A 14,897-nucleotide genomic window follows, 5' to 3' on the forward strand; every position below is an offset into this window, starting at 1 on the left:
TTGCCGCATGAAGGGCAGCGTGTCCGGTGGCTTTAGCGTGTTGTGAAGTGACAGAACTGAAATACGCAGAGCGTTGAGCACTCATTGAGGAAGGTCACAATGACACTTCTTTTTGATATCTGTATTAATGAAAAAATGTATCATTTCACATCTTTGTTTATATCTCTCTTGTCTTTTGCCTGAACCAGACATTTTTTTAAATGCTGCTTACTCTGAAAGTACAATTTTTTTAAGCAAATAAGTTCCTTAAATAATTTGCACCCCTTCAAGTAGCACCTTAACCTAAAGTAGATTTTTCTTCTAAATGCCAGTATAGGTGTTCATCTGTTGGGTCAGTCATACTTATAGAGCATGTTAGTTATAGAAAAACTTGATCATAGAATTAAGAAATCGAGAAAACTTTTTATTCCACTAAACTGCTTCTGAACAAAACCAGCTGGTATTGATTGTTAAATTCCTCTAACCTACAGAGGACTGGTGTGTCAGGAGCTGTGACAAATAGTAGATGTGGCTTTGACTTTGAGACAGGTGACAAATCTAGCTGGTATGTAGGGAAATTCAACAGTTAAAGAGCACACTTATAAAGCAGCAAAACAGGTATCGTACAAAGATAAGTATGCTAACACTTACAGGTGGTAGCATACCACCTGGTGGTGGGTTTTGTTACCACAGTGGCTTACGTTATCCCAGCCAAACTTCATAAAAATGGCATCTTGTTTGGGCCTATGTTTTCATATTTAACTATGACGCAACATTTGGTTGGTGTAGTGTGTTTGATATTGGATCAGTGATAGATAATTTTCTATCTAAGAATTAAGAACTTTAAAATTCAAAGCCAGTTATTCAAATTTACCTTAACTTACCCTTAAGTAACAATAGAAAACAGTGAAATTTTTATTAGTTTCAGTAGTTAAAATCCTTTTTACCTGTGTGGTTAGGTGTCTTCCCCGTTTGTGTGGGCCACGTCAGTGATGTGTTCTCTCCTCTTGTAGAGTGACCTGGACGACTCGCAGTATGAGTACGACCTCTTCTCGGTCATCATACACCAGGGCGGCTGCCACGGAGGGCACTACCACGTGTACGTTAAAGACGTGGACCGTCTGGGGAGCTGGCAGGGCCAGGTGAGCACAGGCGCTGGTTCAGAAGTGCCTTTGACTTCTTTCCTTGTAATCTTCTGCCATTTATTGTATATTCGCTCTGTGGAATAGTTTTATAGGCACTGAAAGGTAGTACAGATAAAAGTTTAAAATTTTTATTTCTAAATAATGTCACACTTACAGAAACATAACCAGCATAGGACAAACACCTCCTGTATACTCTTCGCCTAGAGTAGACTTCCCAGTTGTTAACATTTTGCCACATTTGTGCAAGTACACACTTGTTGTGAACACACACACACAGAGTTAACATTTTTAGAGCCGAGCCATTTGGAGTTGAGTTGACCCCTGCATACTTCAGTGCTCGTCTTGGGAAAGCGAGGGCGTTCCCTTCCGTCAGTGGAGGTCAAGGTCAGGCACTTGAGCACTGATGGAATATTTGTACCCACGCGTAGCTCGCATCTGGGTGCCACGGGTGTCTGACCCAGACCCTGAGCAGCGCGTTCTTCCCCGCTCTAGCGTGGGACACGCGCCACCTTCAGTCAGCATACCGCTTAAGTCCCCTTTAATAAGGAGTCACTCCTTAACTTTTCTTCTGTCTTTCATGGCTCCAACCAAAAACAGTGGAGGTTTTCCTCCCATGGCATCTCCTAAAACTTTGGTGCGTGTTTTTTGTTTTGTTTTTATCTTTATTTTAATTTTTTATTTTGTTAATCTATTAGGGTGACATTGGTTAATAAAATTATATAGGTTTCAGGCATACAGTTCTATAATACATCATCTGTATATTGGATTGTGTGTTCACCACCCCAAGTTCAAAATTTCTTTTTCATTTACATTGAAACTTCACTCATCCTGGAATGGTTTCCGTTTCTGGGCTCTGTCTTCAGCCGCATTGTTCTTCTCTGTTCCCAGGCCGGTACCACACTGTTAGCCTCGTAGCTGCGAGAGAGCCGTGGCGTCTGGCCGGCCAGGCGCTCGCTGTGTGCGGCCCTTCCGCGGGGGTGGCGGCCCAGGCAGCCTGTCCGGGCTTCGGGGGACCGGGGAGGGGGCCCTTCTACAGTCAGCAGCGTGTCAGTGCTCTCGCTCGCATGCTTAGTGCAGTTTTTCATCTACACGTGAAAACAGTGTATCTTTCTATTTTTTAGATCTTTTTCAACTATTTTTTGAAAAAGTGTTACAATATTCTCAGGAAAAGAACTTGCAGATATTTGGAAGAAAAGCCTGAACTGAGAATCTAGTTCCAGTTATTTTCAATGGGAAAAATTGTAATGTATTACCCACCAACCCTACACTCTCAACCAGTTTTTAAAATGGAACTAAAACATAGTAAAATGTCAAAACATAAGCTGCAAACCCTTATGTTAGGATGGAGAATAATTAAAACATATCTTCCTGGTTGTCGAGTGATTAACAGTGTTATCACTGAAGAGCGGCTACACGCACAGCAGTTGGGCTGCCCTGGGTGCCGAGCCTCTCCAGGGTGCTGGTTCCTCATATCTTTGGGCTTCCAGTGTGCTTTTCAGAACTCTGTAGTTCTGCTGCTGTGTCACTATTCGCGGAATGGATTGAGAGATGCATGTGATATTTTTAAAAGATTTTCCTGGTTTTTTAAAGACTTTATTTTTAGACAGGGGAAGGGAGGAAAAAAGAGGGATACACCAATGTGTGGTTGCCTCTTGTATGCCACCTACAGGGGAGCTGGCCCGCAATCCAGGCATGTGCCCTGGCTGGGACTCGAACCTGCAACCCTTGGGTTCACAGGCCGTTGCTGAATCCACTGAGCCACACCAGCCAGGGCAGTTTTACGTAGTTTGGATATTTAAAAAGCCAAACTGTTTTATCAAGAAAATGTTTACCAGGGTGATGTTGTGTGTGGCTAGATCTGTACTTTGTGTTTTTTAGACTGGCTGGTGTATTGAAATGTAGTTATTTCTAGCATATTGATCTTGTAACCAGCCATCTTGCCAAACCCTCTTACGTTATGGATATCTTTGGGAAAAGACAGTATTGTTTCACCTCTTCCCATCCTTTAACCTCCATGTCGTTCATTGCCAGATCTCCAGTCCTGGGTTACGAAAGCCGTGCAAGCACCACTCTCAAAGGCGTGTGCAGCGTCTGCCAGGACACCAGCGTGTCGGGCACATTCCCGTCAGGTGGAGGGAGGCACTTACCCCTGTGGTCTAACGTGGCCCTCGGAGCTTCCGTGCTTAGTTCGAGCTGATCTCACCATGCTCCTTCCTTCCCTCTGCTTTCCTGCGCTTCCAGGGTCCCGTAGCAGAGCGTTCTTCCTCTGTAGAGCCCCTGTCCCGCCTTCTCAATCGTATCAGCTTTATTCCATTCTGTCTAGAAGATGCAGTTGAAGCCTTCCTTGCATTCTGATGGAAGCTCGTGAACAGGTCCGATGTTTATGTTCTCTCTGCCGTGCCCGCTGCAGTTACGTCTCCGCCTGCTGTCCCCACTTTTCCAGTGGTGCGTGTGTCCAGCCTTAGGAAGTGCCCCCCGCCTCCAGCAGTTCAGCCTCCACCCCAGCGCCTGTGTCCGCTTCCCTCAGCGTCTGCTGTGCCTTCTGTTCAGCCACGGTCACATTTCAGCACTTTTCTAGCTGGAGGGCCTTATCCTCCGCCTTTTAACGCATACAATGTGTATTCGCAGTTTCACTTTCAGATCTTCCGTTGAGGTCATGCACAGACGTGGCTTCACACCTCGGAGGGGCAGCAGGTCTCAGGGGTCGTGTCTGGAAGATTGCTTTCCCTTCGTGTTTAGTGTATTCCCTTATTCGTGGCTTCTAAGGGAGCATCCCATTGGTTACCGCTTTCCTCATTTGTTCCTTAAGAACCACTAGCTTTTCATCCAGGGCTTCCTGGTGTGCAAACAGTGAGTGAGTGGTGCCACCAGACAGTGCGTGTCTCTCACCGCCGGGATCCCGGGGATCTCTGTGCCCGGAGACAGATGATTCCGGGTGTTCTTACCACAGCCCGGCATGTCCTCTCTGCTCGTAGTTGGGCGGTTTCTCCCTGTCACGGGTGGTTTCCTGCATTCGTGGAGTTCTGCAGTCGGGGCCGTCTGGTAACCAGCCTCACGCGAGTTCCCTCGGGTAACGTCAGCGTTTCAGTCTCCGAGAGCCTGCTCTGCGCCTTGCGCTCTCCTCACTGATGGTCACCCTCACTCCGTACTGTCCTGTACATCGAGGAAGTGAGACCGAGAAGGTGTCACTGCGCACCAGCCTGTCCCCGCAAAGGCCAAGGTTGGACACCAGCAGAGTGGAGGAGGACTGGGCCCAGCCCGTGGGCCCCCTGCAGCAGCGCATCAAATACTGGGCAACGCCAGCTGGCCTTTCCCTTCCTGCCCTTTTTAAATCCCTTGTTCCTTAGTCATAATGGCCTTTAAACATACTAAACATGCTATTTTATATTATTCTGTGTCTCATAATTGCAGCATCTAAAGACTTTGTGTAATATGGATATCTGCTGATTCCGTTTCTTTGTGATTTTGTAATTTTAGACTATAAACTTGCTGGGTTGGTTGGTTGGTTTTTTTTTAAGAACATGATTTACACGAGTAATGTGAGGCCTTTGTTGAGAGTATTTTCCTCCAGGAAAGGTACGTGTTCGTCTGTCCTCCACGCCTCCCACTTCCAACCAACCCTGCACAGCTTTAAAATAGGGTCTTGACTCAGTGGTTTCAGATCCCAACAGCTCATGTGAATCTGGACACCAAACCCATGTGGGGACCTCCGTGTGATGGTAAATTATTAGAGGAAATGATTTTCCGCCTTCATCTAGTGTCATGGTCAAAGCACGCCAGTTCCTGGTTGTCATTTGTTATGGGGTGGGTTTTCCTCTAGTTCATGGTTTTATTGGGAGCGTGGCCCTTTCAGGTTTTCAGCATTTTGCTGAAACCTCTCTCTATGGTATAATAGAAATACATATTTCGTCTTTGTCCCAGGTGTCTGGCATGGAGCGCCTTGGAATTTGCTGAGTGATAGGCATGTCTTCTGTTGTCCATAATGAACCCTTTTCAACCATACCTGACTTTGTGCTAACGAGGCGACTCTTAGTAGGGGCCTAGATAGCTTCAGGGCGAGAGCTGGTCACTAGAGGACCCGACCCCATGGCAAGAGGGTTGGCAGTTTCAGTACTGCCCCCAACCTGGGAGTGGGGAGAGGCTGGAGACTCCATCACCAAGAGCCAGTGATGCAGCCAGTCGTGTGTACAGAGTGCGACTTGGGTAAAAACTCCACATTAAGGAGATAAGGGAGCTGCCGGGTCGGTGAACACATCCGTATGCAGAGGGTGGCCACACTGACCCCACGGGGACAGAGCCTCCTGCACTCGGGATCCTTGTCACCCTCCGCTAGGGACTTCTTCATCTCGGTGTTCATTTGTGTCCTCTGTAATACACTGGTCCATGGCCTGTTAAGACCTGGGCCGCACAGCAGGAGGGGAGCAGGGGACTCAGCAAAGTTTTGCTCGAGTAGTCCTGAGTTTCTGAGCTGCCTGGTTTCTGAACTGCCTCAGGAAATTATCAAACCTGAGGTGGGGGTTCCGGGAACCCTGGAATTCTCAATCAGCCAGGCAGAAGTGCAGAGAGCCTGGGGACCCCATCCGTGGCTGCTAAGGGGAGGCAGTCTCATGGAACTTAGTGAAGTTTGTGTGAGAAGTGAACTGAGTGGTAGGACACCCAGGTGGTGTCAGAGAAGTGGGAGAACTGCTTTGGAAAATCAGACCCGAGACTCCCTACTGCGGGTAGGTCCGGGGGCTTTTTCTCCCAAACCCTGCCCTGAGCGTGGGCGGGGAGCTCCAGCTCAGCGCGCCGGGCCGCTGGGGGCCTCAGCTCTGCAGCTCCTCCTCCCTGGGTCCCGCTTCACTTGTTCTCGGGGGGTTTCCTGATCTTTGGTCAGCTCAGCATGTGTTTAAAAAGATCTTTTTTTTTTTATGTTTTACTTTATCATTTTTAGTAATTTTACAGCAGAATGGTTGTATTTAATCTGCCATATTCTATTTACCCATTATTTTTGTCTTGTGTTAATTGTTTAGGTCTATTGCAAGATGGCATATGTGAAAAATAAGTCGGTAAAAAATACTGTATCAGGAATTTAGATATGTTCCCAAATAACTTTATAGACTGGAGTGAAAAGTCGGATGATCAGGAAATGGAAGGGAGTGTTTAAGCTGAGTTCACAGAGATGGGTAGGGTTTTTATTAGGCCAACACAAGAGGATAAATTGGATGAAGACCAGAAAATACCTTTAACTCTGTGACATTGAGAGCACAGCACAGCAGAATTTGCAGAGCACAGCTAAGGTAGTGCTGAGTGGGACGGTGCTGGGACTCACTGTGTCCGGTGCCAGCGGCTGCACTCCTCTCACACGCGTGATTCACGGAGGAGGCCAGGGAAGGTAAAGCGGCTTGCCCAGGATTATTCAGCCGAGCTGGAATTCAGAGCCATGGACAGATTATGTTGTTTTTATCGTTATTTCTCCATCTTGGAACCTCCAAAGCATAAACATTTCTGTTTTGTTAATTCCTTTTAAGGGATTGGTGATAGAAAGTTTTTAACAATTTTTTTTCAGTTTCAGTTTACATTCAATAAAATATTATTTTCTGTTAGTTTCAGGTGTGTAGTATAGTGCTTAATCATATACTTTACCAAGTGATCCCTCCATGATAGAAACTTTTTCGTTTTCTTGCCTAGGAGGAAAAAAGTAAACCAGGTGTGAATTTGGAAGATCATCAGAATGAAGAAGCGATGGAAGACCCGCTGAGGACTCTGAAAGCAATCTTGTCCCAGGTAGAGAGTGTGTTTGTGTTTGTGTGGGTATGTGTGTCAGGTACACGTGAAGGAGATCGATTTGGCAGCTCTGATACCCTCTTTTTCTTTTGGACATTATATCTATTTTTAAACATTCTTTTAAATCGGAAACTTTCTGGTTCTAAAGAAATAGATATTCATGGTAGAAAACTTGAGAGAGAAGAGAACTAGAAAGTATATAAAGAAAATGAAAAGTATAAATAAACCAAATGCTCAAGTCATTGTTAACACTTTGACATATTCAAATTCTGTTTTCTTTCTGTTTACACACATGTATTGGGATTGGTTATGGGTTTCCTTGATATTGTTATTGTCATCTTAAATAGAATTTGGATTTACTTTACATACTATTTTAGAGTCTACTGTTCCTATATTGTCCTTTAATGCTTGTAGGGCCTGAAGTTATGCCTCTTTTCTCATTCCTCATATCAGTACTGCATCATCTAGATGACTTTTAATGTTTGCTTAGTACCCTGTTGTAATGATGGTAGGTCTCCTTTTATTTATTCATTCATTCTTAATAAATGGATTTTTATAATTCTTTGCTGGGAATGTAGGCTGACTCCTTTAACTACAATAATACTGGTCTGTGGTCACTGTATTATATTAGTTCACTAGGGTCGTCATAACAAAATACCACAGAGTGGGTGGCTTAAAGCAACAGAAATTTGTTCCGTGCAGTTCTTGAGGCTGGGGTCCAAGATCAAGGTGTCGGCAGGTTTGGTTTCTTCTGAGGCCCTCTCCTTGGCTTGCCGTGGGCTGCCTTCAACCGGTGACCCCAAGGCCCTTCCGCGGTGCATGTACATCCCTGGTGTCTCTGTGTGCGTCCAGATTCCCTCTCAGGACACCACTCGGATCGCATCGGGGCCCACCCTGATGGCCTCATCTTAACTTCTTTTAAGGCCCTACCCAAAACCAGTCCCAGTTGCAGTTTAGAGGGTTAGGGATCCAACGTAGCAATTTTGGTGGAAGGGTCACTTTTCATCCTGCATCGCAGGCATCCCCAGGCCACTGACTGGTCTGTGGGGCCGCACGGCAGCGGGCGAGCAGTGGATGAGCACGGCTTCGCGGAACTACCCCCCGAGCTCTGTCTCCTGTCCCCACGCCCCTGCCCCCTGCCCCGACTTAAGTGTCCGTGGGAAAACTGTCTTCCACGAAACTGGTCCTGGTGCTGAAAAGGTTAGGAACAACTGCTTGCAGTGATCAATTCTTACCCCCTGTTAGAACTTCTTTATACTCTGAAACATTTGGGAAGACATGAATAATCCTTTTTTGCACGTAAATATTTCTTCTAAAAACCCCACATAATGTCAGAAATTTACTAAACCTCAGAATACTCTTTGGATCTTCTTTAAATGTTTAAGCTTTGGCACATGGAAAATAGAAAAATTCAAGTTCTTTAAACTGGTGCTTAACCTACCTTCAAAATTTTATTTATTTTGAAGTAATTAGTTAATCTACGTACCTGTTTGCTGTTACATATAATCCTGCTGGTCCCTCTGAACTCATTAGTGTTGCCATTGTGTCTCATCAGGTTTCCTTCCTTCCTTCCTTCCTTCCTTCCTTCCTTCCTTCCTTTATTTTTTATCTTTTTACAGATTTTATTTAAGATTTTATTTATTTATTTTTAGAGAAAGGGAAGGGAGGGAGAAAGAGAGGGAGAAAACCATCAACATGTGGTTGCCTCTCACACGCCCCCTACTGGGGACCTGGGCACGTGCCCTGACTGGGAATTGAACCAGTGACCTTTTGGTTTACAGGCCGGTGCTCCGTCCACTGAGCCACGCCAGCTTGGGCTTATCAGATTTTCCTTCTTAAATGACTTTGTGTTTCTTTCACAAGGAGGAGAATAATCTAATTCCTGTTGATCTGCTCGGCCAGAAACTTTTGAAAAAGATAGGAATATCTTGGAACAAGAAGTACAGAAAACAGTATGGACCACTGCGAAAGGTAATACATGACATTTTCTTTCTTTTTTTTTTTTTTTTTAAATCTTCACCTGAAGATATATTCATTGATGAGAGAAAGAGAGAGAAACTTTGATTGGTTTCCTTGCTTATGCATCCCAACTGGGGACCGAACCTACAACCTAGGCATGTGTCCTGGCCAGGAATTGAACCCATGGCCTTTCGATGTACAGGACAACACTGCAACCACTGAGACACACCAGCCAGGGAGGGCAATGACATTCTTATAGAAAGTCCTTTCCCAAAAAATGTGTAGTATGATCTGAGCAACGTGAATTCCTTTGCAGAAGGAAATTTAAATTAGGTGAAAACAAGATCAATATTTCTGTTTAATGGTTAGTATTCAGTTAAGTCACTTATTAAGTATTGTATTAAGTAATTTATTGTAGAATCAAGAAATAGGCAGAAGAAGATGGAAGGGGCTTTTAATCACAATAGCAGAAATGTCACAAAGTTTATAACATAAAACTTATTTTACTTATAGCAATGTCCTCAGGTATTCACCCAAAGTTCCCTTGGTCGCTCTTTTACGCACAGTTCTGGGAAATGGTGCTGCCGGAAATAAGAGGTAACTCGATGAAAACAAGCAAAGCAGCAGAACACAGTAAATATTTCGGCGCTGTTTCCTACAGGAGCAAGGGCATACACATTTCAATTCAGTGGTTTTAAGCGCAGCTTCTAATTAGATCACAGTTCATAAACAAATGTTAGTCCATAGAAGCTTTTAAGGTTTTCATTTAAAATGATTGTGTCAGTGTTTCAGTATTTAATTTTATTAGCTGTGCGAGAATATTTTTAACTATAAATACCTTTTATAAGTTTAAGTTAGCTTTTATTCATACTTGACTGAAGCTTCATCTTACTGTGTTAGATTTTTATCAAATGCTGTTTGTTTTGTATCTGTTGATATGATCACATGGTTCTCTCTTTTATTCTGTTCATACGGTGAATTCTATTAACTGATCATTTTGATTTAAATCAAATCCTACATTTCTGGGTTAAGTCACTTGGTCATGATATATTTTATGTGTTGCTATATTCATTTGGCTTGTATTAAGGACTTTTGTATCTATGTTTATAAGAAATATTCATCTTTAGTTTTCTTTTGTGATGTGTGTCAGATTTTAGCATCAGGTTTATGCAGGACTCATAAAACAAGTTGCGAAATATTCCCTTTTTATATTCTTGAAAAGAATTTGTCTAAGATTGATTGTTACTTCGTAACTGTTTGGTGAATCTGATTAGACCTGGGACATTTTTTGTAGTATGGATTTTTAAATTATATTTTTATTTTCCTTGATTGTAGAGTTATTTGTTTTCTATTCTTGTCACAGTATATATTTTTATTTGTTTTTATTTTTAAAAGACTTTATTTATTTATTTTTAGAGAGGGAAGGGAGGGAGAAAGAGAGAGAGAGAGAAACATTAATGTGCTGTTGCTGGGGGTTGTGGCCTGCAACCCAGGCATGTGCCCTGACTGGGAATCGAACCTGCGATGCTTTGGTTCGCAGCCCGCGCTCAATCCACTGAGCTATGCCAGCCAGGGCACAATATATATTTTTAAAGTAATTTGTCCTTTTATCTATAGTATCAAATTTATTGGCATAAAATTGTTCAAAACATCTCATATTGCTTTTTAGGGTCTGTAGAACCTGAAGTTATTTCCTCCTTTTTATTCCTGGTCTTAGTAACTTGTGTTTCCTCACTTTCCTAAAACATCAGTCTTGCTAGGGGCTCATCAGGTGTATTACACTTTTCCAGAAACAAATTTTTGCCTTTGATTTTCTCTATTGTTCATCTGTTTTCTGTTTCACCGATTTCTGCTTTTTAATTATTCCTTCCTCTTCTGAGATTTAACTTGATCATTGATCATCTTTTTTTCTAGCTTCTTGAGTTGGTATCTCAGTTGTTTTTAAACCTTTTATTTTATTTTATTTTATTTTAATTTTAGAGAGGGGGAAGGGAGGAAGAAAGAGAGGGTGAGAAATAATGCTCTGAGAGAAATATTGGTTGGTTGCCTTCCATACATACTGCAGGGGACCACCTACGCAACTCAGGCACGTGCCCTGACTTGGAATCAAATCAGCGACCTTTTGGTTTGTGGGATGATGCCCAACCAACTGAGCCACACCAGCTAGGGTTTGATTTTAAACCTTTAAACACATGCTTTTTTATGTGTGTGAAGATATGTTTATTGATATGCTCAGTATAATACGCAATATGGAATATTCAAAATAAAACACATGACATAAATGTCATTACTGCAGTTGCCACAGTAATTCTTGTTCTCATTAAAGTTTGTTGATAAAATGTTTATGAAGGTTGTATTCTTAATCAGTGCTCAGGAAGAGCAGACGGTGCTGATTGGAGGTGGCTGGAGATAGGACCGTGAGAACCCAGTAGGCGGGGTCTGCGCATCTGGCACTTACTCAGTTACCTGCCTCATGTTTCCCACTCCATTACAGACCCCCAGGAGCTAAAGGAATGTGCAGGCTCCCTAGTCACGTATCAGGTGCAGTGCTTTAAGGCCTGTCCTGATTTCTGGGTTTTACTCACAAAGCAAATTGAGTTGGGGAGAACACCTTCATGAAGAACAGAGCATCACATTCTTAGGAAAAGCAGGCTTCACTTATGGTCCTACCTCTCAACTCAGGCTTTAGAACAGCGGATTTTTGTGGTTCAGCACATACCCTTCAAGCTTTAAATTTCCTTCTGATCAGTAATTTAGCTGCAGCTACATTTGAGGCTTTCATTATCAGTTAATTCAAAATATTTTGTAATTTCCTTGTGATTCTCTCCTTGACCCATGAGTATTAGAAGTGTTGCTTAATTTCCAAATATTTGGGGGATGTCTAGTATTTTTTATTATATTTGTAAGTTGATTTCTAATTAATTCCTTTGTGCTTTGAGGGCATGCTCTTTATGATTTTAGTTCTTTTGAATTTACTGAGACTTTGCTTAAACTCTTATCTACCATACACTGATGCAAACTGCAAAGTGGTGTGTAATGGAGAACTCGCCTACTTTGCTTCCCTGTTTGGAAGGACTATGTTTCCTCCACATTGCGCCTGCTTTTGGCTACTCTGCAAACAGTTGTTCTCATTACTTTGTTTAGAGTTTATTGTTTTTATCTTTGGAGTCTGAGTCACTGGTTTTGGAATTATCTTCTATAGGACTTCACTGTGTGATTGCCTTTGTTTTGTGCTTTGTTTAGATTGCTTTAAATTTTTCAAAACTTTGTCCTACCTAATCTGTTTCTGTAAATACTTCGTAAGACTGTTATTAGGGTGTAATGACAATATTTTTTAGATTGTGGCGTAATTTGCTTGGTATAACTATTAAACCATTTCACAGAGAACTCACTGATTTTTATTAAATGTTGTATTATGGCCCAAATGGCTTTTTTCCCTCCTAGCTGGCCAGGCCAAAAATAAAGGTAAAGCTAAAATATCTGATACCAGGAAGGAAGACGAAGAGATTTTTTAATCATTTCTAATGTTTAAAAATCTTTTTGTTGACCTAGTGTTTGTTTTTTGTCTCTAGTTCTTACAGCTCCATTCTCAGGTGTTCCTGCTCAGTTCAGATGAGAACACAGTTGGTCTGTTAAAGAACTGTTCCCTGGAGGTGGAGCCAGACCCCCAAAGAAAGGACCAGCCCACTTTCCAGACACTCGCCTCAGACTCCGCAGGGTTAAATGGTAGAGCCTCTTGTCCGCACTGGTTTGATATAAATGATTCCAAGGTCCAGCCCATCGAGGAAAAGGATATCAAACAGCAGTTTCAGGGCAAGGAGAGTGCCTACATGCTGTTTTATCGGAAGTCCCAGCTGCAGAGACCTGCTGAAGGTATGGAGAGAAAAACGTTCCTGTTCGTGTAAGTGGATGACTTTAGAAGATAAATATTAAATAATATTTGCACTGTTACCCTTTCAAAAGGAGGTTTACTCTTGGGACATTTAAAAACATTTTTATACTTAACAGTAAGAATGTATGGTACCAAAAGAAATCCAACAATCTGTCATTTTTTAAGATCACATATTTCTAGATTTTTTTCCTCTAATAATATGAGGCATAGTCAGATTTTGGAAGTTGGATTTTCTGGGCTCACATGCTGTGGGCCAGTGGGTCTCACTGTGCGGGCAGACCGAGGGTGGTCGCCCACCCTCAGGCTGGGCCTGCCATTCGGGCATGTGTTCCCGGTGAGTTGTGAGCCGCCTCGCTCTTATTTTCCTTTTGTCCCTTTTATTTTCTTTTCTGTTTCCTCTGCCTCCATGGGTAATTTGGAGTATCTTTGAAACACTCTTTGTCGCACCTTCTCAGAGAGCTGTACTAAGGAAGTCAAACACCGGGACCGACACTGACACCCATTTAACTGAGGCCGCTGTCGTGAGTCGGTCAGCAGACTCCGACCACTTCCCAAGTCCACTCAAAGCGAGGAACTCCTAACGAGGCAAGCCCGCTAGACTGAGACAGATCTGTGGTTAGAGATGCAGATGCTGTTGTTAGAGAACAGGAAGAGTGATCCTTTTTATAAAGAATGAGGATAAAGCAGTCAACACTGCATGTCCATTGACGGAGATCAACTTTCTGGATCTGAAACGGCTGCGTAACTATTCTGTTAACCAGGAAGGGCTTTGTATTTTCCTGAGGGGGAAAGATACAGTAATGGTCCTGATAAATATATTGTGGGGCAGAATTCACAGTTATAAAACTGTATGTTAATGGAAAGAACATTTTCAGATGGACTATTGTCTTTTTCACTAAATTGAATTTTAGTGTGTGCATAATTGAAATATATACTAAATGACAGTTTTCTGATTAGCTTGAGAATTGAATAAAGGTCCAGCCAAGGTTCTGATGGACTCTTTGAGGGGGATGAAGGAGTGGAACCTGACAGTGACTCTGAACTTGACAGAGGGAGGTAAACTGGTGGGAACTGAAGAAGGGGCTGCTGAGGGGGATTGCTCCCTCAGGAGAAACACGCTTATGAAGCTGTAACCATACTAATTACTATTTAAAACTCTACTACTCACTTGAATGAAATTGCAGCCCTTTAATGTTTATGTAAAAAACCCTGAAAATATATAAATATTTTTCTGCTCTTAAGATAGAGAAGATCTTTCTAAGCTTAAAAGCAAACAAAGAAAAAAATAAGAAAAAATGATATAAACCTTAAGCAATATTAAGAAACAAATGATAAGCTAGTGGAAAACAGCAAAATATATGACAATTGTAATTCCCCTATCTGTAGAATGCTCTTATATGTATTGTCCTCAGTAGTAAATTGGGAAAAGGATATAAATAAGCAATACACAGGAAACGAAAGGAGGAACAACCAGTAAAATACAAAAAGTCTCCTCCTAGCCCATAATCAAAAATGTGAATCAAAACAGCACTGAGATGACACTTTTCCTACCAAGTCAGATATTTCTAAGAATCTGGTGCTCAGCAGCCGGCTCCTCCTCCACAGCTGGTAGGCTTATAAAGCCACACAGCCCATTTGGGGTGTGTGTGTAAAACCATTAACTTAATGCTACTGCCACAAATGTTTCTTGAAGTATTCAGAGCTGTATATAAATAGTTATGTTCAAAAATGCTTGTTACCCCCATTATTTTATAATAATGGCTAAAGGATGTCACCTAAATGTCTAACAGAAAAAGACTGCTTGACTGATCGTACTGTTTAAAGAATGGACTACTGTGCAGTCATTTAAAGCTTTGGAAAAATACTCGGCAATATATGCAATGAAAAAGCAAGTTACAAATTTATTGAATACAATTCCATTTTGAAACAAATTTCGTTGCTTTAAATAAGAGAGTGTGTGTGTGTGTACAAGACACATGGTATAGCCTAGAAAAAAGATCGGGGTTTGTATACCAAATTTTAGCAGTATCTCTTGAGCGTGGGATTATAGATAATACCAATTTCTGTTACACTTTTTAAGACAGTTTTTAGAATTTTTACAGGGACAAATTGTTGCAGTTGTTATTAGGAAGAGAAAACAGTTGGTGTTCTTTTTC

The 14,897-nt window shown here is 42.2% G+C and overlaps 1 protein-coding gene across 1 annotated transcript in view; it reads left to right on the forward strand.

Annotated features, from left to right (window-relative positions):
* Positions 1 to 14,897, forward strand: part of USP40 (ubiquitin specific peptidase 40) — a 66,868-nt gene that overhangs the window by 14,874 nt on the left and 37,097 nt on the right. The window contains exons 8-11 of the mRNA XM_028509790.2: positions 993 to 1,121; positions 6,795 to 6,890; positions 8,754 to 8,861; positions 12,422 to 12,722. Of these exons, the coding sequence (XP_028365591.1) occupies positions 993 to 1,121; positions 6,795 to 6,890; positions 8,754 to 8,861; positions 12,422 to 12,722 (634 nt within the window). The remainder of the gene's footprint in view (positions 1 to 992; positions 1,122 to 6,794; positions 6,891 to 8,753; positions 8,862 to 12,421; positions 12,723 to 14,897) is intronic.

The sequence above is a fragment of the Phyllostomus discolor genome, chromosome 4, assembly GCF_004126475.2.
Source record: "Phyllostomus discolor isolate MPI-MPIP mPhyDis1 chromosome 4, mPhyDis1.pri.v3, whole genome shotgun sequence".
NCBI classification, from domain to species: Eukaryota; Metazoa; Chordata; class Mammalia; order Chiroptera; family Phyllostomidae; genus Phyllostomus; species Phyllostomus discolor.